Source organism: Sceloporus undulatus, chromosome 4, assembly GCF_019175285.1.
Source record: "Sceloporus undulatus isolate JIND9_A2432 ecotype Alabama chromosome 4, SceUnd_v1.1, whole genome shotgun sequence".
Taxonomy (NCBI): Eukaryota; Metazoa; Chordata; class Lepidosauria; order Squamata; family Phrynosomatidae; genus Sceloporus; species Sceloporus undulatus.
In genome coordinates, this window is record NC_056525.1 from 82010732 (window position 1) to 82038631 (window position 27900).

The 27900-nt window shown below is 41.6% G+C and overlaps 2 protein-coding genes across 14 annotated transcripts in view; both read left to right on the forward strand.

Annotated features, from left to right (window-relative positions):
* Positions 1–4894, forward strand: part of ZYG11B (zyg-11 family member B, cell cycle regulator) — a 32222-nt gene extending 27328 nt beyond the window's left edge. For all 3 annotated transcript variants that reach the window (XM_042463793.1, XM_042463791.1, XM_042463790.1), the window contains 2 exons: positions 2146–2243; positions 3595–4894. In XM_042463793.1, coding sequence (XP_042319727.1) covers positions 2146–2243; positions 3595–3761 — 265 coding nt within the window. In that variant the 3' untranslated portion in view covers positions 3762–4894. The remainder of the gene's footprint in view (positions 1–2145; positions 2244–3594) is intronic.
* A 3843-nt stretch (positions 4895–8737) lies between these two features.
* On the forward strand, positions 8738–26868 carry LOC121928739 (protein zyg-11 homolog B-like). 11 transcript variants are annotated; one of them, XM_042463879.1, is made up of 16 exons: positions 8738–8884; positions 12632–12797; positions 13285–14039; positions 15150–15290; positions 15533–15709; positions 16644–16708; positions 17952–18051; positions 18148–18201; positions 18324–18485; positions 18562–18609; positions 19212–19409; positions 19493–19554; positions 22415–22512; positions 22705–22769; positions 24993–25094; positions 25288–25430. In XM_042463879.1, the coding sequence occupies exons 1-15, from the start codon at positions 8810–8812 to the stop codon at positions 25050–25052; spliced, it is 2226 nt and encodes a 741-aa protein (XP_042319813.1). In that variant the 5' UTR covers positions 8738–8809; the 3' UTR covers positions 25053–25094; positions 25288–25430. The 11 variants fall into 11 exon arrangements, 7 of the variants coding, with proteins under 7 accessions (XP_042319813.1, XP_042319814.1, XP_042319812.1 ...); XR_006103567.1 differs by lacking the exon at positions 22705–22769; XR_006103565.1 differs by having other exon boundaries at positions 22621–22769; positions 24993–25426.
* The last annotated feature ends 1032 nt before the right edge of the window (positions 26869–27900 follow it).

Here is a 27900-nt window from a genome sequence, read left to right on the forward strand (position 1 = left end):
GAGCCTTACTTCTAAGGAGACATATCATTGATGATAATCTTACAGTGCAATCCCATGCATGCTTAATCCGAAGTTTAATGGCACTTGCTCTCAGGTAAATGCAGATCTACCAAATTCAGTACTTCTGTGGTGAGATAAGACTGAGAAATAATGTTATTAATTTCATTGCACCCTAATATTTTGCATTGGTACATGAAATCCTACTTAAAACTTCTCATTTTCATATATGCTTAGGATTAAGTGACTATTATTTTGGAAGTTAGAGCAGATTCAGTATTTTATGTGATCACGTGGCCACATTTTTTCATCAGTAAAGGTGCAGTTTTTTCTTACATACAGCATCTAGCCAATATGTAATCCCATGGGGCCATGCTTCTGCTGTAGAAATAAAGCATTCTCCCAACACACAGAATGACTGGAAAATTAAGTTTCCTCACCCTCCAGAGAAAAGATCCATGGCTCTTTTGACTGTGCAAGTATCGAGGTCTCCTTTTGGATGTTGTGTATCTCAGTGGTACTCACAGTATTTATCTTTGAGACCGTGCCTTACATCTACATGCAGATGTGAGCTCCTCCAAGTCTCGTGCCCCACTTGGACAACTCTTACCCTGCCGCCCCCGAGATCCCGCCTCACTATTTGAGAGACACTGGCATAGCTCATGGAAGACAAGTTTTTAAAAATTCTTCATGTCTAAGATGGAAGAGTGAGTTTGGCTGGTTATTACTAGCAACAATGTCTCCACAGCAATATTTTATCAGGAGTTAGCAGAGTTTGGGATTCAAGGAATCATGGAGTTAATGTTTAGTCAGTTTTCTTGTCATTCCCCTTGTGTGAAAAAGTAAATTGACAAAGTATTAACTGAGATAAACTGCCATGCATACAGACCAAAAAAGAAAAGTACTTTCCCTTTTTTTAAAAAAATGCTGTGCAGAGGGATTTCAGTAAGAATTATCTCTCCTTAACACTTTTCCACTGGCAGTTTAGAATTACCCTTCATAGCTCTAGGCTTTTTTCCTACTGCAGAAGCCAGAAAGCTGGTATCAAGGAGACACTTCCCAATCTGCTGGGACCAGTATGTTATTCTGCTATGCATCATCGAAAATGACAGACAGCCTCATTGAGACATGGACATTCCCTGAACATTGTCCCTATCCCTGTGAAGTGATGGTACTATGGATTAAATCAGAATATTCAATATTTATATAATGGTGGAAGTCATTACAAAATCTGGTGATAAGAACCAATATTTTCTAGGTGCCAATGAACCCTGTAGCCAGAATCCAAAGCAGCTAGACATAAATTAATGCCTGTATCATCCTTGGTCACAGATGGAGCATTAGGTTATTGTCTCAGTAATATACTATAAATTAAAGCCCACATTGCTAACTACACAAGAATCTATGTCCTTGTGCACATTTGATTTTCTTACTGCACAAAATATGTCAAAGGTATTTTCACGCCCAAACAGGAAAATATACACACAGAGAGAGGCAAGCTTTCCTTCACGCTACTTTACTGCTCAAATTCACAGCCTCATGTGGTTGCATTTGGATTTAAAAAAATCAGAGGAGAGATTGAACCAACTAAATGTCACATCTGGTTTACATTACTTCTGCAGTTTAATTTTTCTCTCCCTCATATTTCTTCACATAACCAAAAAATGAGGGAAACCAACTGTACCAGAGTTATTACCATGCAGCAAAAAATGTTCTCCTAGTGCAGAGCATGCTTGTTGAATAAAATACATTTGAGACATGCTTTCCTTAATTGCATGGAAAAGCCATGCATCCTCTTATGCACCAGAACATAGTGTTGTTTTCCTCACTGTGCATTGTCATTTGCATTCCTGAAGCATTCATTCAAAACCAGTGGTGAAGCTATATAAAGAAGGTGTTCGTCTGCACATGTGTGTGTAAGAGAGAGAGAATGTGTTGACATGCTCTGTCCACAACTTAAGATGTGATTTCCTCATGTACGTTGGCTGAAAATAAATAATTGCATGTCAGATGTCAGATTAGTAACAAACAGAAGCTGCTGAGATCCCCTTTTGCTTAAAAATGTTCTCTAGATATCTTTTGACTATATGTACACAGTAGATTTCTGACCGTGTGACAGTGCCTCTGTTTTCCCCCCCTCATTGCCAGGTCTTTCAACCCATTTTTCCCTTTGCTTGGCTGCTTCATGACTCCTGGGGTACAGCTTTGGGCAGTGTGGGCCATGCAACACGTTTGCAGCAAAAACCGTATGTACTGAGAACTCTACATTTTAAGGAACTTTTTCACTATGTAGGTGGATTAACTGACAGACTCCTGAGAAATCTTGACATGTTTAATCCTTTTTTCTGATAAAAATCATTTTCTGTAAAGAAAAGAAGAAATCACAACAGCATTGCAGTAAATAGTATTATGTCTTAACAATTTCACCTCAGATAAGTTCTGATACTTTATATCATGGTTAAAGTGCAAAATAAGCAGTTAGGTTGGACAGGGGGTTGTTTCACATATTTTGGATTCTGGCATCCATTTTGGTGCATTGGATTTCACCTCAGAACTGCTGTCTTGAGTTCACTGGAGAAAAAAACAAAGTACAGGATGAGAACAAAATGGATAAACAATATCTTTGGGAGTGAGTTCTACCTGAAAGCAAGCCTGTTGTGTGCTTGGGTCACTCTCAGGACAGAAGGTAAAATAAAAATGCATGCCAACTAGTTTCTCTAGAGAAGTACTACAGAGATCCATGCAAAAGAAATATGAGAACAATAGAAAGATTGGTCCTTGGGTAGTTGAGGCAGAACTAGGAGCTATTATGGCTCTGGTGGTAGGTAGGTAGGTAGGTAGGTAGGTAGTGGATTTAAAACACGTTGAGGTACACACTGAAGACTAGAAGTGAAAAGAGTTCATATGGTAGATAGGAAGGAATTGATTTGGGAGGGGGGGCAGAATTAACATTTGCTAAGCACCTCCCCTCCCTCTCTCAGTATGTTTCCAAACAAGCTTTTTATTGTGTCACCACCTTTCCTTAAATTTGGAATTTTACAGACAATGTTCTTTCTTATTTCCAATCCTCCCACATTTTGCCACTGCTGCTTCTGTGTTTCCCTTACTACAGAAAATCCATTAAAAAGGGAAAGACCTAATAGCTACACTGTGCCTTTTTGTAATACCAGGAGCTGCTTCTCTGGAAGTATTCCTAGTCCCAGACAATATCTGGGAGGTGGTTGTAGCCATTATCTAAACATGCTTGTATTTCATGTCTTTATACAATGGATGCTCAGTCCTACTTCTGTCTCTTCTTAACCAGTCTTCTGACGCTATGTGGAAGAGAATAGTTCCACTCTTTTCTTGAAACAAACATTTAGTGTCTGCAGATGGCAAGTGAGAACTAATAGTGGTTTTGAATCTGCATTCTCTTCAATTAGAAAACAGCATGGAAGAAAATGAGAGGTGACTTGGTACAACTAAGGTGGAAAATAAATTTGCAAGGTCTTTCTGTGGTTTAAGAGCAGAATTTGAATTGTAAATACTGTGTGAAAGGTAACAGAAATAAGTGACTAAACTCATTCAATTTTGCTCTTTCTCTCTCTCTCGTTTCAGCTGCCAGGTACTGCAGCATGTTAATCGAAGAGGGTGGTTTACATCACTTATTCAACATCAAACAAAACAGCCAGACTGATCCAGATGTTCAACGAATTGCTATCTCAATCCTAGATAGTTTAGAAAAACATATTTTGCGGCATGGACGGCCTCCTCCTCCTTGTTAAAAACCATACAGAACTAGGCCAGTTGAAATTGAAAGGAAAATATAACAGGGAATAGGTATCTCAGTTATTCTCTAGTAATCCCTTACAAAGTGTCTCTAACTGGAATTACTTCAGTTACAGTGATCACCATTAAAACCTTTTTGCCAGCTGCTGTGGAAGTAGTTTCAGCACATGGCTGGTAAATGTTGTGTTTAATGGTCTCTTGTCATTAAGGGTTTTCATGAGGATCTAGGATAAATTCCTAAACTAGTCATGTCTATTGGATCACCTCTGGCTGGGGGGGTGGGGGGAGCGGAGGCAAATGGCGATTGTACAATTCAAATGCACATCCAAAATGAAACTTCTAGAAATTTGTGGGTCCAAGTGCAGAAAATATTTTCTGCATGCTTCATCCCTTCAGAATAAGTTGTGTTTAAATAGATCTGTTCACCAACTCAGTATTTGAATAGTACTGTTTGTGCTTGTAATGTCAGCACTATCCAGCCAAAAACATCACACATCCACATATTAAAAAACAAACAAACAACATATTATGGGTAAGGTGACCAGGGGTGTGTTGTTTCTCCAGGGACTTTTAAAAACCTGTATGGAGACACCAGATTCATCTTGTGTTGCACATACTGCCTCAAGCAAAGGCATTTGATTTCTGGATCAACAGTTTAACTTCCCTAGTGTCCTATGGTGAGAAACTGTTGATAGGAATAAACCTGAGTTCTCTTCCAGGGAGCCAAAACCATAGGAAAGGTATACATTAATTGCATTTTTTAAAAAGGAGAAGAAAAAGAACAAACTGTGCTATTACACTTGTTATAACTAAGTGTATGTTAAACAAACAAGGAGAATACCGTGGTGATGTTCACCACAAGGATTGCTAAAGTGGAAAGAGGTTGTTAAGCTTATGGGAATGTACAGGAACAAAAATATCTGATCACCTTATTTATGACAGACTATTAATTGCTTTGCTCTTTCCCGTAAATACTTTGTCAGTATTTGTGCAGTGAACTTTATGTGCAAGGCAGCACCATCCAAAATCTCATCCAACATTTTGTGTAAAGTCTGGTGTAAATTACATCATTGTGTGGAGTATTACAGTTTTACATAAAACTTCCCATAATTAAAAATGATTAAAAATGCCTCTGATGTGTATCTGTTAATGTTTCGTGGGACACGCTGGAGATCACAATAGTACACAAAGACTCATCTAAAGTAGAGCTGATGTAAAGCACACAATGCCATCAGCTAAGCTTCTTATTTTCAAAGAGTTGCTTTATAGCAGGGGTAGGGATCATGTAGCTCTCCAGACATTGCTGGACTACAACTCCTAGCAGCCCCTGGCTACCATAGTCAATGAGCAATGTTGCACTCCAACAACATAGGGAAGGCTGCACAATTCCCATACCTGTTCTGTAGTTTGCTTCATAATGTAGCGTGTGGTTGTTTAAATAGGACTGGTTCACAGTGTCTGTATTGGATTTCTGCAGCTAGAAAATACTAATTGACCAAGAACATTAAAGTGTCCTGAAATAGTGCAGTAGCACATATTGGAAAAGATGCCCTTGCTGTTTTGTTACTTAAATGAGCATTAGCAGTTGAGATAGAAATTGAGCAGGCAGTCAATATTAGTTATTTCAGCCATAGGTTATCATCATATATACCAATAACTATAGCCACTCTGGCAGAGTAACAAATCAGTTCCCCACAAACCCCACTGCAAGTCAAGAGGCATAGGCATATTATTTTAGAAAAGGGAGTAAATAAATACCTCTCTGCATTCCATAGAATTAAGTTATTTGCTTTGTTATTTATTGATTTATTTACAGAATTTGCTGCCCTTTCATAATATGCAAAACACTGCCAGAGGCAGCTATCTCACTGTCTAGTGGTAAGACAAGTCCTCCTCTCTATGGAGGTCTAATTGTTAAACTGGCTCCAGTGAGAATTTCAAACAGAGGTCAGTTGAAGTGGTGTCTGTACATAGAGTGGAAAAAATAAGAAAGGAAGTTTTTCTGTCAGGAGGAATTTTAACTCGGCAGTTACGCAAATGCAGAAGGTGTCCTTGGCCTCTCTAGGCTGGAAAGAATCCCGTCTGAAATCTAGAGAGCTCTGGCCAGTCAGCAGCAATAGTGCTGAGTTTGAGGGATCAGTGGCTGTCTGACATGGTACAAGGCCACCTCCAATATTCCTAGGCTTACCTTTTCAGTGTCAGAATAATTTAGTTTCGTATATTGGGCATTTTCCATCTTTATAGCACTATGATTCCACTTTAACTACCATGGCTGCATCCTATGGAATCTCAGAGTTTGTAGTATGCTGTGGGATGTAAGCTGTCTGGCTCCACTCTGGGCCCACAACAAACTCCAACTCCCAGAATACCATAGCCTTGAGCCAGGGCAGTTAAAGCGGTGCCAAACCGGGTTATTTCTCCAGTGCGGATGCAGCCTAAATGTGCCAAACTGCTGGACAGCAGCAGTAGTTGGGGGGGGGGGTGACACTGGTGGAAGATTTTTCAGAAACAACAGCGGTAGTGCCATAGCTATGGTTAGGACTGCAAAGAAGGAGACATGGTAAACTCCTTTTGAATGTCTTTGACTATGAAAAGCCTGTGCTGAGACAATCCAAATTGAAACAAGAGATAGTTCCAGAAGATGATGCCCCTACATCGGAAGGTACTGAACAAGCTACTAGAGTACATCAGAAGAGACTGCAGTCAAGAAATCAGAAGACTAAGGGGTTTATCACATGGGACAAATCCTGTGTAGAAACTAGATTTAAAGTGAAACCAAAGTGCTTTTGCGGGTTTTTCACGATGTCAGAGTTAAACAGAAAGTAGAAAAAAACTGCAAATGTGGGTTGTTTTTCAGATTACGTTTGCGTCAAAAAGAAATGGCGGGATACAGACTGCCCAAAAAGGGTGGTCTGCCACCGCCTCCATTTCCGCTGGAGGGAAGCCTCAGCTGCCAAATGCAAGGCTTCCTGGCGGCGGAAAAAGAATCTGCAAAAAGCAGGTTCTTTTTGTGTCGCGCTTGTGACACCTGAGTGTGCAAATGGCGCACTCGTGATGTCGCAAGCATGACGGGATGTGCGGACGCTATGCGTCTGTCACGTCAAAATGGTGGTGCCTGTGTGTACAGGATGCCACCATTTTGATGCTCCCGTCACGTGCTAAGGGTGAGGCAGGTATGGATGGTGCATCCTCGGCCAACCCCTAGCACATGATGGGGGCGGTGCAGAGGCCCAGCTAAATTGGGCCAGTGTAAAATAACATGAATGGAAGGCCAACAAAACCTGCTTTTTACTTCAGGTGAAATTCTGAAAGTAGAAAGGAGTAGTTTTTGCCGGCTTTTTGTTTGGGTTATTTTTGCGTTATTTCTCTTTCCGCTGTGTCTGAAAAACAACATGCATTTGTGGGTGTTTAGGGGATTTAAAAATCCTGTTTCTGCACAGGATTTGCCTCCGTGTGATAAACTCCTAGGACTTGGAAGGGCAGCCAAAAAAAGAACTTCTAGACAATCTGTAAAGATATTTAATACTAAAAGTGTAAAGATATTTAATACTAAAGGTAGTATTGCCCAATCCATGTCATCATATTTCCAGTCCCTATGATTGCAAAAGCTTGACAGTGAAGAATGCTACTAGGAAGAAAATCAACTTATTTGAAATGCAGTGCTAGTGAAGAGTTCTACAGAAAGCGTGGACTGCTAAAAAGACAAACAAATGGGTCCTGGAGCAAATCAAGTCTGAACTCTCCCTAGAAGCCAAAATGACCAAACTGTTGTACTTTGGACATATCACGAGAAGACATGATTTGCTAAAAGAAAAGATGATAATGACAGAAGGCAGTAGGAAAAGAGGAAGGCTACATCCCAGATGGAGAGACACAGTCATGGTCCTGTATCTGCAAGATATGGGTACAGCTGTTGAGGATAGCGTGACTTAGAGGTCTCTCTTTCATAAGGCTGCCATACGGTGAAGTTGAGATACAGTATAACTCAATACAGTGGGATTCACTTAAGTATTACGTGGGATGACACCTTTCAAGAATAAATGATTTTTCTGATTAAGTGTCTGAGGATATAGTTCCAATGGTGTCATTAGGTACTATTACAGTCAAGTGGCAGTTCTAGTAACGTCTGGCGCTTGGAACAAATACAATAATAATAATAATAATAATAATAATAATAATAGTTTATATTTATATTTCCCGCCTCTCCCATGGATCAAGGTGGGATTACATCAGTAAAATAATACAATACAAATACAAAATACTGTATAATCAATAAACTATTTTAGACTGCGTTAAATATAAAGTTCCCTGCACCAGGGTTTGTGAAAAAATAAAGCCAGCTTCACATTTCCCCAGCAGCAATGTTGTTATATGGAGTTATTTGTTTGTTTGTTTATTCATTTATTTATTGTTCATAGACTTATAGTTCATAGATTATTTTAATTGTTTTGAGTTTTATTGAAATTTTAAGTGTTTTCTATCTGTCAGCTGCCTGGGGTCCCTCCTGGGAGAAAGGCGGCATTAAAATCATCATCACCATCATTATTTATCATTGTCATAATCATTATTATTATTATTTATAACCATCATCATCATGATTATTATTATTTATCATCATCATCATCATCATCATTTATTATCATCCTCATCCTCATCATTATTTATTATTTTATTATCATTATTATTATGATTCTTATCTCATTATTTATTATAATCATTATAATCATCATTATTTATTGTTATCATTTATTATCATCCTCCTCCTCCTCATTATTTATTATTATCATCATTATTTATTATTATCTTTATTATTATTATTATCATCCTCGCTTCTTCTTCTTCTTCTTCATCCATTACTCGGCAATCGATTTTGCTCACTAGCCTCCCCCACCCAACGGCTTTCTTTCTCCGTCCCCGCCCACTCGGCGCATGCGCCCAAGCGACTTCCGCCGCCACGGCTGGCAAAGGGTGCCCTCCTTTTTATTCGGTCCGTGCCGCCCCACTTCCGGTTCCTGGGCGAGTTTGATGCTGCCGGTCCTGGGCCATGGTGCGGTTCCTGCACATCCAGAACCGGCAGCGAGCGCCGCTGACCCTCTGCGGGGAGTGTCCGGCTGTGCAGGCGAGTGGGACCGGGCGGCAGGGAGGGAAGGAGGGAAGGCTGAGCCGGGAGAGCAACACGGGCTGCGTCCACACTGGAGAGATAGCCCGGTTTGGTACCACTTCGTCTCTCTCTGGCTGAAGGCGATGGGATTCTGGGAGCTGGAGTTTGTTGAGGGCCCAGAGCCCCAGGAAAAGAGTGATGTCGAAATGAACTAAAAACGTTATTTAGCCTTTGGTTTTGTTTGTGAGGCGCCTTGGGTCCCTTTCTGGGAGCAAGGCGGCAGAGAAAGCAACCAAACACCCCCCTTTAAGGAGGTCTCTGCTGGGCCTTTATTTGTTCATCTAGGCGAAGGAAGCAAAAGCCAAGGGAGTGCAGGCAAGCGTTTTCGAAAGCAACGGGTGAAGCTGCTAGCCATTGAAGGATGCACACTGCAGGAAAAGAGGAGGAACTGCCACTTGCTGCTGGGGTTTCAGATGTTGGAGTAGGTGGATGTGCCTATGCATTCGCAGGAGCATGTGCGGGTGCAAGACCTGGCCAGTCAGGAAAGCGGCTGAAGAGAAAGCTCATGTGGGGTTGGCGCTGGAGAAAAGGGGAGAGGAGGATAACATGGAAAGCCCAAAAGACTGATAGATGGATGCTTGAACAAGTCAAGCCTGAAACCTCCCTGGAAGCCAAGATGAGCAAGTACTTTGGATAATTGGAAAAGACAATAATGCCAGGAAAGGCTGAGGGAAGTAGAAGAAGAGGAAGGCTTCATGCTAGAATTCACAGGGATGAATTTACAGGACCTAAGCAGAGCAGAGCAGGGCAGGACAGGCAGACAACCTTCCAGATGTCTCATCCATAGGGTCGCCATGGGCTGAGATGGACTCAAGGGCAGTTAACAACAACAAACGTAGAATCCTAGAGTTGGAAGAGACCTCAAGGGACAACCCTTTTCTGCCATGCAGGAAATCACAATCAAAGCATCCCCGACAGATGGCCATCCAGCCTCTGCTTAAAGACCTCTAGGGAAGGAGACTCCACTACACTCCGAGGGAGAAGTGTGTTCCACTGTTGAACAGCCCTTACTCTCAGGAAGTTCCTCCTAATGTTGAGGTGGAATCACTTTCCCTTTAGTTTGAATCCATTGCTCCAGGCCCTGTTCTCTGGAGCAGCAGAAAACAAGCTTGCTCCCTCCTTAATAATGACATCCCTTCAAGTATTTAAACAGAGCTATCACATCACCCTTTAACCTTCTCCAGGCTAAATATCCCCAGCTCCCAGAGTCACCTGTCATAGGGCATGATTTCTAGATCGTTAACGAGTTATCTGGGAAATAGGACCTAAATCTAAACACAAGTCATTTAGGTTTCATATACACCTTGTATAGATAACCTGAAGATAAATTAATACAGTATTTTTAATCATTTTGTGCATGAAACAAAAGTTTGTGTGCATTGAACCATCAGGAAACAAAGGTGTCACTGTCTCAGCCACTCATGAAACACATTTTGGGTTTTGGAGTATTTCTGATTTTTAAATTTCAGATAAGGGAGATTCAGCCTGAATCTTGTTACAACAGGTATATGCAGCCTTCAGGTTTCAGAGTCAACATGTCTCTCAGTATTAACTACCTGTTGAACAACAACAACAAAACCCGGGGAGGACGTTGTTTTTCTGTCTGGTTTCCTCCCAGCCTGAAAGACCTCTGGTTAGCTTCTGCCTTTTGTGGACTATTGGGGCTGATCAACTCAGGGGGAGGCATCTTCACAAGAGTAATAATGCAGTTTGACCCCACTTTAACTGACATGGCTCCATCCTACAGAATCCTGGGATTTGTGGTTTTGTGAGGCACCAGCACTCCTTGGCAGAAAAGGTTCAAGACCTTGTAAAACTACATGTCCCAGGATTCCTTAGGATGGAGATACAGCACTTAAAGTTGTGTCACAATTATTTCTACCTGGTAGATGCACCCAGCATGGTGTAGTGGTTTGAGCATTGGAGTATGCATTACTCTGGAGACCAGGATTCGAATCCTGGCCTGGCCATGAAAATCCATCGGGTGACCCTGGGCAAGTCACATCTCACCCTCAGAAGATGGCAAAGGCAAACCTCCTCTGAAGAAATCTTGCCAAGAAAACTCCATGATAGCTTTGCCTTAGGGTTGCCATAAGTCAGAAATGGCTTGATGGCACACAACAACAACAATGCACCTTTCTTTCCTAAAGGAGATGGAAAACCAATTATTTGAGGCATGAAGAGAGAGTTTTGAATAGCTTTGGCTTTGGGTAGTTCAAAAAAACTGAAACTATAGCCTGAATCACGTTGTTAATCTCAAACAGTGTAGGCTCATTGAATTAGTGCAGTTTGCCTACAGGTTTGCCCTACATGTTGATACAGTTCTAGTCTGGCCTATATGATAGAACATAGGTCTGGAGGGAACAATGCATATAGGATTTAACTTGACATAGAAACTCAGACCTGATACCTCTTAGTGCCAAGGCTTTTTCCTGAGAGAGGTGAAGGAATGAAACTTGAGCATGCGCAAAACTTTACTATAGAAGAAGTGGCTAGCACCCACAGTGTACATCTGCTGAAAGAAGAAGCAAAAGCATTAGCTCCCAGAACAGATGATTCCCAAAGGTTGCAGGTAATGAATTATAAATATCCTCTTTCCTGAAATTACATTTTAAAAGTAGTGTCACGACTCAGAATGAAATACCCATATTGTTGCGCTGAATAAGGTTTTCTGGCTTCTTTGTTGTTGTTGTGTGCCTTCAAGTTTTTTCCAGCTTATTGGCAACCCTATTCCAAACTATCACAGGATAGTGGGTTTCATGGCTCAGTGGGGATTCAAACCCTGGTCTCCACAGTCATAGTCGAATGCTCAAACTACTGCACTACGCTGGTTTCTTTTTAGAAGCCTTTCAAAGGGCATTTTGATAGGGATTGCTCACATTTTATGCCAGTTTCTTATGAACAATTTTTTTAAAAAAAGGAGTAAGAACAAAACAAGTGGAAAAGTAACAAGTAATACAGGGAATCAATTTTATCACTGAATTGCATAACAACAAATTACTTTTTAAATACTACAAATAAATGGAATGAATTGCTTTTGAGAATTCAAAGCTTTGAAATCCCTCTTCCAATGCAACCATACTATACTCTCAGTATGTACTTTGGAGGGTTAGGAAACTCACATAGACAAGAGTATTGAATAGTTTAGAGGTGGTGAGGAAGGAATCCAGCTCACTATGAGTTGTGGCTGTGTAGGAAGGAAAGTTGCCTCCTCCTGGATCTGCTGATGAATCTTCTGTTGGCAGACACACCCTGTTGAATTCTGCTCTATGAAAGCATTTGCAAATTAAGCTTAAGATAAATTATTAGATTCATAATGCTGACATAGGTTTAGGTCACATCTCATGGAGGTCAGCGGGATAATTTTACTTTCAGGCAAATCTTGCACAGTTAAGCAAATCATTTCATGTCCATCTTGGGAGATTTTGCCTTGTTAGGCAAATGAGAACATGCTCTGGCAGCATATCCAATGGGAAGATTTTACAATGTAAAATTATTGATTAGACGCATCCAGAATAATATATCTTTTTCTGTATGCATAATATTAATTTAATTGTAGGTATTAAGTATAGGCACTTAGGATTATTGTGAATAGGTTTGTTTGTTTTTAGTAATGTGTCTCAATAACTTGTAAAGTGTTCTAAACATTGTCCCTATGGACTCTATGGTGTTAGTTTTTTAATAATCGGCTGCTGTTTTGTTTAGGCTGAAGCATCACCATATTCTCTAGTTGACATCTGCTTGAACGTCTTAGTAGCTGATTTAGAAAAATTCTGTGTAGAAAGGCCAGATGGGTCATTGTGTCTCAAAGAATCTGAAAGGCTTCCTCAAGAAGTGGCTGACCGATTGCTGCAGACAATGGCATATCGAGGTAAGCATTATTTCTGTGCCAGCAGTGAGAGAATGTTTGGCACCAGTTTTCTGACATGGAGTCAATAAAAAAAATCTTGTTCTGTGTATACCATATTTCTGTGTTTTGAAGACTTGGGGAATGATTTCCTTCATATCTGTATACTTCTAGACTGTTGAACAATGATTTGTCGTGAAGGATTTAAAGAGAGAAGGAACTAGATTAAATTAAAACATGTCATAGCTATAAAAACTTAGGCATCATATTAGCTTTACCACCATGTTTAGATTAAAATTTGCTTGTTTTCAGTTGTCAGATTGTGCTCTTAATTATGCTGCATAGAATTACCCCTCTCCCTTACACCATTATGACAAGCAGAAGAGGAATCAGTGATGCAAACAAAAGTACATTTGATTAAATTGTATGCCATATGTTTCATGATTCAGGGTGGTGGCGGCAGGTTAGGCATGTAATACTGTTTTACCAATTGATTTTCCTTTTTTAATAGAGCTGCTTAATGATGGCACAGTGGGCATCTTCCGGGGGAACCAAATGCGTTTGAAGCAAGCTTGTATCCGGAAGGCTAAAATCTCAGCCCAGTCATTTAAAAAAGCCTTTTGTCATCATAAACTAGTTGAACTTGATGCTGCAGGAATGAATGATGCGGTTACTGTTACAGACGTGGTGCATGGGCTGGGTAGCAGTACCTGGATTCAGAACAACCTTCAGTGCCTTGTTTTAGACTCATTAACTATTTCCCCATCAAATCCTTATGAAAGATGTTTTAGTCAGTTATCTGGTCTTCGCTCTTTGAGCATTACCAATGTGCTTTTCCACAATGAAGATCTAGCTGAAGTTACTTCCCTGCCAAAATTAGAAAGCTTGGACATATCCAATACTTCTGTCTCCGACATAACTGCCCTTCATGCCTGCAAAAATCAACTAAAGTCTTTAACTATGCACAGTCTGAAATGTTTGAAAATGTCTACACCAAAGTTCTTAGAAGTAATAAGGGAACTGAAGCATCTGATCCACCTTGATATCTCAGATGAGCAGCATTCCACATCAGACATTCCTTGTCGTTTGCTGGAGCAAAAAGACATTCTGCCTAATCTTGTATCTCTGGATATTTCTGGAAGTAAATCCATTACAGATGAGGCTGTAGAAGCATTTGTAAAGCAGCATCCAAGAATGAGTTTTGTGGGGTTGCTTGGAACTGAAGCTGGATACACAGACTTCCTTTCAGGAGAAGGAACCCTGAAGGTTTGCATTTTAAAAATATTCTACAGTTACAGTGGTGGTAGACATTATAGTCCTAGACCCATAACGCAAACCTGAATAATTATCTTCTGAAACATAGACATAACACCCAGTCATTCATTTGAATAAAAAAGCAAGGACTCACTTGAACGTAGATGTAAGGTTTTCATACACAGCTGTCCACATGCCATGCAATATGCCAAACCCCTGATGAGCAGGAAAATTTATTCTCTTCCCCTTCTCCAGGGAAAACTAATCTTTCTTCAGAAGTAACTCAAGACTCCTCCTTCCCTTTGCTTTGAGGGGGGGGGGGGTGCACAATGCCTGAACTTCCTGGCTTTAAGAACATGCTGATCCAGGTTCATTTTGTTGTAAAAGCAATGTGTTTAGCAACTAAACGCCACCAACTCCTGTCATAGAGCAGCGAGAGCTTGTTTGGCAGGAAAGTCTGCACAAGGGGGAAAGGGATCTTCTTGTCTGTACTGCATAGGTGCGGTAACTGAGGAAGGAGAAAAAGTGGAGAAGAATTGCAAGAATCTCTGAGGAGGAACAATGCATGTTACAAAACATTCAGTTCGGTTTCTGTCTGAGGCCTCTGGCTAGGTCCAGGGTAGTCCCATTATTTATGATTGAACACAGTTTGAAAGGCATTAAGCTATCAGATGTATGAGAGGGTGATGAAATGACTGCCCTTTAGCTTATGCAATATAGTATCCATCTGGTTGCTTCAAAGGGGATGGACATCTTCCAGTTGTCTATTCTTACCAGATTTCAGGAATGGTATTTGTGACACACAAAGGCCTAAATCCTGTTAATTTTTGCCAGAGTAGACCCACTGAATCTTTGGGATTTATTTATGTGTTGACTCACCATTCAACAATGGATTGAATGGGTCTGATCTAGTTGGCAGTAACTACCAGGATGTCAGCCAAATACTGGTAAACATTGGGTGTACTTTCTGTATTCTCAGACCTAGGTGATGCTGCTTCAGGAATATCATTTAAAATCAGGACCACATTTAACAATTGCATTTATCAGACATGGAATTAATATTCTGATCCTTAGAAATGTTAAAAAAAAACCTTTTTTTTTTATTTCTTTATATGTGAAAAGGTATCAGGAGGAGAAAATGAAATGCAAATTTCAGAGGCTTTGAAACGCTACAGCGAGAGAGCATGTTTTGTGAAGGAAGCCTTTTTTCATCTTTTTACTCAGACATGTTTTATGAGAATTACAAAACCTGAAATTCTAAAGGTAAGACAAATTATAGCATGAAAGAAATAGTTGGTTATTAAATTGTAACCAGTATTGATATCACTTACTTGGGATTTTGCAGTGCGATTTTTTTTTCTTGCCATTTAAAGGCATTGGTTTCTATTTGTATCTATCAATAGCTCACAATTGCTTATTTCCATATGTTCAATCTTATTTTTATAGTAGTTGTCTTCTAGTATGAGCTGTATCTGAGTCTTTCTTTATTTCCTTTCGTATTGCAGCTTGTGATTATTGGAATGAGAAATCACCCTTTGGATTTGGCAGTACAGTTGACTGCTAGTGCCTGTGCCCTCAATTTAACTAGGCAAGGTTTAGCAGCAGGCATGCCTGTTCGTCTGCTCTCCAGTGTGATCCAGTTGCTTCTAAAAGCTATGGAAACTTTTCCTGAACAGCAGCAGGTAAGGATGTGAGTCACTCAAAGATTGCTCAACTATTCTAATAAGAGTATCTTATAAAATCTACTTGACATTGGTGTGACATTGGTAGCAGTATTTCCCCTTTCAGTGTCCATTCATGCTCTTCTTCCACTTAGTACTCAGTTTCTGATTGCAGAGCTCTAGTAAGATTCTGTTTGTCCAAAGTGCATGTCAGACAATGCTTTATGTCTGTTTCCATAATGCTGAATATTTTTTTCTGTAGATGGCATAGATAATGAACTGTTCAATATGTGTTGTTCTGTTTATGCTTTTGGCCTGCAAGATGATGACTTTCTTTAAGAAATCATTTTAAAGAGAGAGGCTTAAACAAAATCCAGGCTTCTGTTTGTTCCTGTACACTGTAGATCATTATTCAGATATCTGAAATATTTAGGGTTTCAACATGAATAACATATAATTCAGTGACCACAAATTAAATGGAAAACTGAGCTGATACAATAAATGTAGTGGTTCCAGTTTCACTGCTTGATCTTTAAAAGAAAAGAAGTGGCGCTCGTAATTATAATCCGAACAATGAAAGTAATATTTCTGCACATTAACAGAAAGACATAAGAAGCTGTCATATAAATCTTCCCCCAGTGTCATTTTTGCAGCCTTCTGGTCATTTACTGGTTCAGAAGTAGAAATCGGTGTATGCCTTGTGGAGCTTGCTTTCCCTAGTATAGAGTTAGTTTCTTGTAAAATAGCTTTCCCTTGTCAAATGTTGAAAGATACTACTTAAGGAACAGACATTGGACAAGTCAGTCTGTATACTATCACTCTTGCTTCCAAAGCCAAGCTACCATGCAAAATACAAAGCATGTATTCTTGAATTCCCCTTTTCCTTAAAATAATTATTCTTGAAATAATTATTGATTTTTGTGGTGTTAAATGCTCTGTCTCTATCTCCTTCCAGCTCCAGAAGAATTGTCTTCTTTCATTATCCAGTGTTAGGATTCTGCAAGATGTTCCATTTAACAGGCAAGTGACACTTATGCAGTAACATATAAGGCCAGTTGCTCAGTCTGACCCATTGACTTATTCTTTTTATCACCCAGCATAGTCTATGTCCACCTCTAACCCTTAAAATGTAAAAAATTGAGATACTGGTCAAACATTTCTTAAACTTCTCTTCTTTTCCATGAGAGGTTTAGCTGAAGCTTTGGTAGACTTCTTCCCTCAGACAATCACTCCAAATCTACTTCCATTGCAATGCCAGCTAGATAAAAGCTGCTTATCCAAGTAGCATTCCACATGATTGGCTCATCCAATTAAAACTAGGTATTTGAAAGTCCATGAGACCAAGTGGCTGGCATACCAATGATGGAAGCATAGTGTAAACAGAAAGTTGGCTATTTGAAATGATGCATGGCTGTGTGGTAGTCACTCACCCAGCATTGCATTTAAAATTGGGGCAGTTCATTAGCAAAGACATAGGTAAAGGAGAGAAGGCAGCCAAGGTGCATCACTGAGAAAATTTCTGTTGCTGTTCAAAGTTAGCAAAAGTCAAACATAGTCTGAGAGGGGGCTCTAAACAGGTGATAGTCTTCTATAAACAGATTAGGTTACTACCATCTTTGATTAAACAAAGCTTATGCAGTAGAGCTTGCAAAAACTGAGGCCATGGAGAGCATCTACTAGTAAACAGTGCTGACCTAAAGAGATGACTTGGCTTTCACATCTAATTTACTGTAAGGCAGTCTTGAGATGCCTGACTTGGCACTGGCAAGGCTGCTACTGCTCATTCTACTGCTCATTCTGATTATGCATCTTGGAGATGTTCAAAAATACATTGGGAATCAAGTCAGAACTTGTTACTGAGCTGCTCAGTTCAAACTATTGGGAATCAAGTCAGACCTTGTTACTGAGCTGCTCTCAGTTCAAACTATGCATCCTCTTTCTTTCTCCTTTTTAAGAGGTGGCTTACCTAAGCTCTACAACACTAGCATCTTACTGCATATACCTCTAACTTCAGAACACTTTAATTTTTAAACTGTTCTTGGAATAGTCAGCCTTGTTATCCTCTTGTATATCTTTAGAAAGACTAACTAGTTTTAGGTTGTATGTAGGAACTCAGGCTTTTTCAGTTGCTGTTTCCATAAGGATGGTACTAAATTACTTCAAAAATGGTGGCAGTGAAAAAGGAGGTTGTTTTTGTCCTCCACTGTGACTTGATTAAACTGAGTCACAAAGTAATTGCTGTGTCATTGCTTTCATATTGTAGGTTTGCAGCTGCTAAATTTGTTGTTCAATGGTTATGTAACCAGGAAAATCAACATATACAAAGAATTGCAGTTAACATAATCTCTATCCTGGCACTTAAGGTATGTGGGATTTTTTCCCCATTTAAACTGGTGTTGTTGGGGGGTTTTTTTTAGCTCTTCTAAGGATTACTTTTTAAATATCTACTTTGTTTTCAGCTTTCAGATGAACAAGCAGCACAGCTTACTTCAGAGTTCTACATTGTTGTTGGGGTGAGTTATGCATCTTCCACATGTAATAGTATGACAAACTTGTTACAGGAAGTCATTCTGTAAATGGCATATCCCATCTTTTTACACTGTCACATTAATTGTGTTTTCCTCTTTCCCCACAGAAACTTCTGGAAATAATTGAACAGAAAACAAATCAGAATGAATTGGATACAACTTTCCATTTTACACTGAGTGCACTTTGGAATCTCACAGATGAAGCTCCAACTACCTGCCGACATTTCATTGATAACAAAGGATTAGAACTTTTCCTGAGAGTTTTAGAGGTAAACATGCGAGCTGTCTTTCTAACTTGTTGATAAATGGAATTGTATTTAACCTTCTATTTATCTCTCTTTACAGACATTTTCTTCTGATTCTTCTATACAGCACAAAGTCCTCGGCCTTCTGGTAAGTTCATAATTGAGTGCAGTATATTGGAATTTTGGTTTGTAAAAGGTATATACTGTAAATGTATGACATTTTTGTAATTAAAGTAATCCTTCTTGCCCTTATTGTCTCCAATGTTCCTTGAAAAATGGGGAAAACAAATGGTAGTAGTACTAATAAAATAAAAACCACAAGCAAGCCAGCCTAAATGAGTTTTGTTTTAAGGAGAATTGTTCAATGTATTGATTGACGAATCACTGAAATACAGTACACACCATGAATTCCTCACTGGTTTGAAATATATGGCATTTGTCAAAATAGTAACACTAATGTGTTGGCCCATCATGAACTGTGCTATTCAAGAGGTAGTTCAGGGACTGGTGCTGATCCATAAGCCATTGGCTGCCAGTCCCTGGTAAGTTTCCAGGAAAGAAAGGAGCAGTTGTTGGGAATGGACACAAATATGGTACTGGCTCCTGACACTGGCGAGGGAGCGCCAGCCCTCCACATCAGGTAGCGCAAGTGGCACTGCTCTAGAAGGAATTATTCACTTTAACAATAGTTAGTGAAGCATCCACTGTCTACCATCTTAATAATTGCATTTCCTTTCCTGTCATAATCAGAACAATGTAGCAGAAGTGAGAGAGCTACATTCCAAGTTAATGCAGAAGGATTTCATAGATCACGTCAGTGAATTGCTGAGCAGTGCTGAAATGGAAGTTGGTTACTTCTCAGCTGGGATTATTGCCAATTTGCTATCTAGAGGTGAACAAGCCTGGACGTTGAGTCAGACACAAAGAAGATCCCTAATTGAAAAACTGGTATGCTAAACTTGATTGCTTAATTCTTTTGATTATTTTTGAGAGCTGATTGAAAAATTGACACATGGCTTTCATTTTTGCAGCACTCAGCCCTCCTGAAGTGGCCAACACCAGAATGCAAGATGGTAGCACTTCCAGCTTATAGGTATAACATTGTTTAAAATGTATATTGAACAATAGCTGAATACTTTATTCTGTAAATGAGAGACCCTTTAGAAAATGTTAAAAAGGTAAAAGGTAAAGGTTTCTTGTTTGACATGATTATCTAGTCATGTCTTGACTGTAGGGTGTAGTGCTCATTTCTGTTACTAAGCCAAAGACCCAGCATTGTCAAATATGACTCATGTGGTCATGTGACCAGCATGACTGTATGGAACACTGTTACCTTCCCACTGAAGTAGTACATATTTATCTACTTGCACTTTTACATACTTTTGATCACTAGGTTGGCAGATGCTAATGACGAGAGCTTGCTCTGTCACACAGCACTTGGGCCTTGAACTGCTGACCTGCCAATCTTGCATCTGTCAGAGTTGGGGTCTAAACCACTGAGCTTGCTGAGAAAGAAAAAGCCATAAATGTGCAAAACAGTTTATACTGAATGGGGCCAGAAGCATCATGTTCAACTCTAATAAAGTTAGGTGCTTATCAAAACAATACTTCAGACTTTTTAAACAATTAGCAAGACTTTTCTCAAACAGTAGTAATTCTGTTGCCTCAAAATCAATGGTGTTTGTTTTTTTTTTTACTTAGTCTTGGTTGTAAAGATAAGTGCAGAGATGGTATTGGCAATCTCTTGACATGGTTAAGTTACCAAGATCAGTTTGTGTGTTCATTTATGCTAATATATTCAATGTATGTTCTTCCCACCATCTACCCACGCAGCCTGAACACAAATAAGGGTTCCCCTCTAGGATTTTGGAGCTGACTTGCAAACACCAAATTGGCTCTAATGCTTGCTAACTTGGAAAGCAGTAACTACAATGAAGGAAAGGGGTGTAGGTGGGATTTGTGCCTGAGATGTGGGGGAGGTGCAGGATGGATCTGTTCCTGCTTTTCTGAGCTGTGGTAAACTCAGCCACTGGTGGTTTGGTTTTGTCATATGATAAAATAAGCACCTATGTTTTTATGTACCAGTCAGTCTTTAGTAACTGAAAAGGGTACTCTTAACTTCATATGCTGTTTGGCTATACACAAATGAAAGGATACTGTTGAACCTTTTGCTGTTTTCTCCCTGTTGATATCTTTGTTCCACATTCTTCAGTGCTTTAAAGCAGGGGTAGGCAACCTTTTTGAGCCGGGGGCCGGGTTGCTGTCTCTCAGGCGACGGGGGGCCGAAGCTGGGGGGTGGAGCTTCGACCCTCCGGGGCGGGGCCAGTGCGCAGGGTGGAGCGTCCACCCTCTGGGGCGGGGCCACAGCCGGGGGTGGAGCTTCCACCCTCTGGGGGCGGGCGGTGTGCTGGGGGGTGGAGCTTCCACCCTCCAGGGGCGGGACATGCCGGGGGCGGAGCTTCCACCTCCGGGGGCCAGGCCTCCCCATTTTTGCTGGCCCCTGACGGGGCCCTAGGCCCCGTCAGAGACCAGCAAAAAAGCTGGGGGGGCCTGCCAGTGCTGGAGGACCCCCTGGAGGGCCCCAGTGACGGCACCCGGCCTTCCAGAGGCCCCCAGCCGCCATGGGAGCCTGCCTGGAGGGCCCCAGAGACGGCAGCGGGCCCCGCAGAGGCCCCTGCTGCCCTGGGAACCCGCCTGGAGGGTCCCAGAGACAGCAGCGGGCCTCCCAGAGGACCCCTGCCGCCCTGGGAGCCCTCCTGCAGGGCCCCAGAGACGGCAGCGAGCCCTGCAGAGGCCCCCTCCCGCCGGCAGCCCTCCTGCAGGGCCCCAGGGACGCAGCGGGCCTGCAGAGGCCCCCTGCCGCCCTGGCAGCCCCCTGCAGGGCTCCAGGGATGGCAGAGGGCCCTGCAGAGGCCCCCTGCCGCCCTGGCAGCCCTCCTGCAGGGCCCCAGGGATGGCAGAGGGCCCCGCAGAGGCCCCCTGCCGCCCTGGCAGCCCTCCTGCAGGGCCCCAGGGATGGCAGAGGGCCCCGCAGAGGCCCCCTGCCGCCCGGGAGCCCTCCTGCAGGGCCCCAGGGACGGCAGCGGGCTCTGCAGAGGCTCCCTGCCGCCCTGGGAGCCCGCCTGGAGGGTCCCAGAGACGGCAGCGGGCCTCCCAGAGGCCCCGCCGCCTGGGGAGCCCTCCTGCAGGGCCCCAGGGACGGCAGCGGGCCCCGCAGAGGATCCCTGCCGCCCTGGGAGCCCTCCTGCAGGGCCCCAGGGACGGCAGCGGGCCCTGCAGAGGCCCCCTTCCGCCCGGGAGCCTGCCTGGAGGTCCCAGAGACAGCAGCGGGCCTCCCAGAGGCCCCTGCCGCCCTGGGAGCCCTCCTGGAGGGTCCCAGAGATGGTAGCGGTCCTCTAGAGGCCCGCCGTCGTTGCTGCCGCTGCTGCGGCGGCCGCTCTGGGCGCCGCCATTTTGGGTGAAAAAATGGCAGCGCCCATAGCCCAGAGGCCGCTATGGGCGCCGCCATTTTTTCGCCCAAAAGGGCGGCGCCCAGAGCGGTGAAAAGCCGCGACGGGCGACCCCTGCTTTAAAGCAATTTATAAGATTCTGATCCACTATGTAATGTCAGTTGTGATCTCAACAATTCTTTCTGTTTTAACTAAATGTTTATGTTGGACCTTCTTCTTAAGAAGATGGGAATAGAGCCTTATGAGTAGAGCCTTATGATCCTTAAGTAAATTTTATTTTATCCCCCCCCCCGCCCCAGTAATTCTGTTTACAGTAACATCTCCCAAAAACATCCTACAATTATCAATAGCAGCTTTGAAAGTTTTAACTGAACATTATATGGCATTTTTGTCATTTTTAATAATATAAAACCTACATGTGTTTGCAGAAATGAGTTTTACATGATCTGATAATATATTTACTCTGAAATAATAAACATGTTGTAACTCTCCTTCAACCCAAAGATCCCTTCGGCCTTTCTACCCATTGCTAGACTGCTTTGCATTACCTGGCGTTCAGATATGGGCAGCGTGGGCTATTCTGCACATCTGTTGCAAAACCCGTATGTACTTGGTTTGTGATAAATATTATATTTGCATGTTTATTATTTAAAGCTTATTAATATGCTTTATTTTTTTTTTATTGACACACATTTCTCAACTTACCTTAGTTAAAGATGAAAATGCATGCTATCTCAATTCAGACTGAACATTAATTAGTGTGGAAATATACTTACCTTCTTGTCATGTCTAAGATTCCACCTCCACTCCTGGCTTCACTAATTGTGGCTTGCTGGAAGATCCAAACTTGCAAACTATGGTTAGTGCCTTTTTTGCCTCTACAGTTTCTGAAACTCCAGTTCAAAACAGGTTTTGCAAATCATGATTTGAGGTTAATGTTAGCCACAGTTTTGCCAGATCAGATAACATGGGAAATTATGGCTACTGGAAATTAGAAGGATGGAACTTGTATGCAAGAGATATGTAGCATTTTAAAGAGAATGGCAAGAAACCTCTCAGCCCAAGAAATTCCAGGTGGGTCCCTTCCCCTGCAAAAAGACAGGAGAACAACTGTGCAAGTACTCAGGTCTCTGACTTAATAGGTTTTACTCCTCCCTTGCTTTTCCTGAGTCCACAGCAAGCATAGAAGCTCGTTTTTAGGTGATGGCAGAGTCCTTTGGCTGGACAATGGCTCTGTGTCGTTCCATTATTTCAGTATTATTACTGTATTAATGCTGAGACACTACAGTGAAGTACCGTATATACTCATGTATAAGTCAACCTCATTTATAAGTCGAGGGCAGTTTTTGGATCCAAAATCATGGATTTTGATATGACCCGTGGATAAGTCGAAGGGCAAACCCTGGAGGATGTTACAAAAGATCTAAAGGGGGGAGGGGGAACAAAGCACCACTTTCCTCCCTATACAGTATCTCACTCTCTGGACCTCTCCCAAGCATCAGTCTCGGCATGGAAAGGGGGAAACAAACCTCAGCGTGCACGTGCGCGCACACACACACTCTTCCCCTTACCAAAAACATCTCCAAGGCACGTGGCTTGTGAAAAGGAGGACAGACCCCACTGTCTCTCTGCTTTTCACCCCCAGGACTCCAAGGCTCATAGCTAGCAAAAATGGAGGACAAACCTTTCTCTCTCTCTCCTTCTCACCCCCAGGACTTCCAGGCAAAACGGGGTACAAGCCAGGGCATACTTTCTGTGTGTTCCTTTCCTCAGCAAGTCAGCAGCAGCTTGTTAGGTCTGGCTGCGCGTAGGGTAGGATAAAATGTAGGGCAAATTGTAGGACAAAAATTAGCCCAAATGTAGGACATTAAAAAAATGGAGGACACAACCAACTAAAACCAAAAAGATTAATATATATTAAAAAACATTAATATAAATCTTTATATCATAGAGATCTTGTTGCACCTCTGAGACCAAATGCATCTGAGGAAGCAGACTCTCTCAGTTGTTAATAATAATAATAATAATAATAATAATAATAATAATAATAGAATTAAGGGACATTAGGAGGCAGTGGTAGAGAAGGACCAGGGTTTGATCTGTTGCTTGGACATTAAAATACCTCACTGGGCTAAATCACACTCTCTCAGCCTCAGAAGTGGCAATGGCAACCCCTCTCTTTGCAAAGCCCTAGGGAAAGTCCTTCTCTCTCACCCTCAGAGGATGCAATGGCAACCCCTCCCTGAAGAAACCTTGCCAAACCCTGGGGAAACACTTCCTTCCTTCCTTCCTTCTCCCTCCAGAGAGAGTCCTACCAGGCTCTGCCTCTCTGCCTTCCTCCTCCACAGCTCTCTGTAGTCCTCCCAGCATGGCTGAATGGAAAGCTCCTCCTCCTCCTCCCTGCCTGGCTAATGGGGAATGGAGGAGCTGGGAGCTTGGCTGCAGCCTCTCCAAAACGGAGGCTGGCGCTGGGGCTCAAACAGGGAGCCGTTACAAAGCTACAGAGGAAGGTGGGCACTTTTTCTTTCCCAAAATTTATTAGCATTAACTCATTGACCCTTCCATAAATCTACCCAGGATTTTGGAGTTCATTTTGAGGCATGAATTTTTCGACTTATAGTTGAGTATATACAGTATATTGTTTATATTTCTTATGACAAATGCCAACTGTATCTTTGGATGCAAATATGTAGTAGAGCATACTTAGCTGGCTTTGCATGTTTTTGTTTTTGAAAACCATACCCCACAGTCATCTTTTAACTAGTTATCACAGCACATTACACTTCCCTTTTGGCCACACTACTCACTATAATGAGAGCTAGTGTGATGTAGTGGCTTGAGGGTTGGGTTAGGACCCCAGGAGACCAGGGCTTGAATTCCCACTGAGCCATGGAAATCCATTGGGTAGCCTTGGGCACATCACACTCTCAGCTTTAAGAGGAAGGCAAGGGCTAATCCCTTCTAAAGAATTCTTGCCAAGAAAAAGAAAACGGGATAGTGTCATGTTAGGGTTGCCATAAGCCAGAAGTGACTTGGAAGTCAGACAGCAATGACAAACTACTGCATAATGCTTTTCTGTTAGAGTTGGATGCCTAGAGACACCTATATTGTTGCAGCAACTATTCATTTGGAATGCTGCTAATCTCCAGTACTATGATGAAAACCAGTGATTACACATTTCAAAGTGAGTATTTCTTCAATAAAGAATTGTACATTCTGTCTTGCTGTGGTTTTATGTAATAGATTAATAGGAGCAGAAATCAGCCAGCATCTCTTGAGAAGATTTGAGTCAGTGTGGTTAGAGGAAGATATCAGTTTTTTAAGCATTGTAATTCATATAGGGTCTTCTAGTAAACCAACTCTTTCTTTCTCTTCAGCTGCGAGATACTGTGCCATGCTAATGGAAGAGAATGGGATACAACATTTGTATAACATCAAAGAAAATGATCAAAGTGATCCAGATGTTCAGTATCTAACAAATGAGATACTAACTTACGTGGACACTCACGTGAAATATTATGGGAAGCCTAAATACCTAAAGGAGCTACAAGCCAAATCAAATGGATAACGGAGGACACTACTGAACATTCATCCTGTTTTCTCAAGGTGTGCTGGTGATTTCTATCCTTTCAGTCATTTCTGGTCCAGATGGCCATTCTTGTAAGAGCTGAAGATATTTGTATGGTGTGCACACCTGGAAGTCTAAAAAGTTGCTTGAATTTGTAACTTCCATTTTTACAAGGGAGATGGAGCCCTATTCCTAGACAAAACTGCTCGCTAGTTTTGTAGGACTTGAACAGAGTCTGAAATTTGCGAACAACCAGTGTTTATGGTGGCAGTCAAAAAGTTAAGGACATTGCAAATGAAACTTTAAAACTGTTTCTTCTCATGCAAATAGTCCCTAAAATGGTCATTACCTATTATACCTATAGTAGAATCAGTACTGTTTATGACTGCTGAGCAGAAATAAGATTGGCTTAGCCTTACTTATTATTATTATTACTGGTTCAAGATATAATTCCTTTTCAGTAAAATTCCAAGTGGTTTGAGAAGAACTCTGAAAATACTGGGCACAGGGCAACTAGTTCAGTTAATATGTTGGATGAATCTATGGCAGGTTGTTAGGCCAGACACAAGTTTTCATAAACTGCTTATGCAACACTTCTTCTAAGTGTGCATGTCCTAAAAGGGAAAATTTTGTCTGCTGTTTTACACTGTATTGCCAAGTCTAACATAAGGCATGGTAATTGCATTGTTTTGGAAGTGTATATATAAGCTATTTTTGTATAAGGTGGGAGAGGGATCATTCAAGGTGCTTTGAAGTTTATCAAAAATAAAAGGCATGTCCATTGACAACAGTTAAAAATAGCTGCATGTGTTTATCTTCATCAAACTGGCTAGTACTAAGGATGGAACGAAGTTTCACAAGGGTCACAGTAGTAATATCAATAGAATCCTAAGGTTATAAGAAAATGAGTTTGCTTCAATATAGCTGTGTTTTCACAGATAACGTAGGTGAAGTTTAAAAGCAGTGATGGGATACTGGGATGGCTCTGGACCTACCCCAGGGAAACTGCTATTCAGAGGAGGTTCTGAGATCAGAAATAACCTCTCCATATGTTACTTTGTTTTTGCTCACTGTATTGAAATTGTTTTGGAGAAGAAAGCATAGGCAACCGAGGAAGAAGTTCTGCATCCACGTGAGACACTTTAAAATTGTGCCCAGTGTCACTTCATAAAACATCAGAATGGTTTGCCCTGAAGCAGATAGGTTGTGCTGTCATAACATCTAGTTTGGTCTTTACTCATTAAAAGGGAAATGCTTAGGTCACGCAGGTATTTTCCTTCTTTCTTTGCTATAGACTGTTAGTACTATAGCCTGCATATTTGCCTTCTTATAAATTGACCAGTGTCAGCAAACATGCCATCTTTTTGTTTGAAATAAATAATGCAAATAATAAATTTGTGTAATGCGTTTTTTGCCATAATTTTTGTAGTTTTTGTTGAGGCTGTTCATGTACAAGATTCACAAAGACGTGTACAAAAAACTGAATGTCCGTGTTCCCTTGTTTTTTGTAGGAGCCTTTCTGGCTTTAGATCCCAAAGTTCTTCTAATTTGATTCACAATGTGTCTTTAATTCTATATGTAGCAATTAATCACAAGCTAAATTATAAAAAAATACAATACTGATAGTTTTAGAATTGGACCTACCAATTCTTTGTCTGACATTATTTGTTGTGAGGGTGAAAATAAGAGCTATATTGAATTGCAAAAAGGAAATGGTAATCTTGAATTCACATCATTTGATATCATTATATACAACAGCTGACATGCCTCCAGAGTCTGGAGTAACAAACACTTGAGGCGAAGCACAAAAATCAGTGTGTATAGAGCCATTGTACTGTCTATTCTCCTCTATGGGTCTGAAACATGGGTCACCTATCGCCAACACCTATGACTCCTTGAACACTTTCATCAGCGCTGTTTACACACAATTCTAAATATACACTGGACTGACTATGTGACAAATGTTGCTGTCCTTGAGCAAGCAGGGATCACCAGCATTGAGGCCATGCTATTGAGGACGCAGCTGCGCTGGGCAGGACATGTTTCTAGGATGAAGGACCATTGCCTCCCCAAAACAGTATTCTACGGTGAACTCGCCACGGGTCAGCGTAAGAGGGGCGCCCCAAAGAAGAGATACAAGGACTCCCTGAAACAACATGTCAGGCTTGGCCAGATAGATCACCAACAATGGTCCTCCCTGGCCTTGCATCGGGAGGCGTGGGGATGCACTATCCATGACGCTGCAGCCATCTTCGAAAGCTCACGCCAAATGAGCCTCGAAGAGAAACAACAACGCAGAAAGAACCACGACCTGGAAACATCACCCAAGGAGACTTTCTGCTGTGCTTTCTGCAACCAGACCTGTTTATCCCGAATTGGCCATTTTACTCACCAACGCGCTTGTACAAAGCACGGGATGAGT

Coding starts and splice junctions, on each gene's coding strand:
- LOC121928739 (XM_042463876.1), top strand. CDS start 8,810: ATGGTGCGGTTCCTGCACATCCAGAACCGGCAGCGAGCGCCGCTGACC. Junction 16,709..17,951: donor CAAGATGTTCCATTTAACAG/GCAAGTGACACT, acceptor TTCATATTGTAG/GTTTGCAGCTGCTAAATTTG. Junction 18,610..19,211: donor ACAAAGTCCTCGGCCTTCTG/GTAAGTTCATAA, acceptor TGTCATAATCAG/AACAATGTAGCAGAAGTGAG.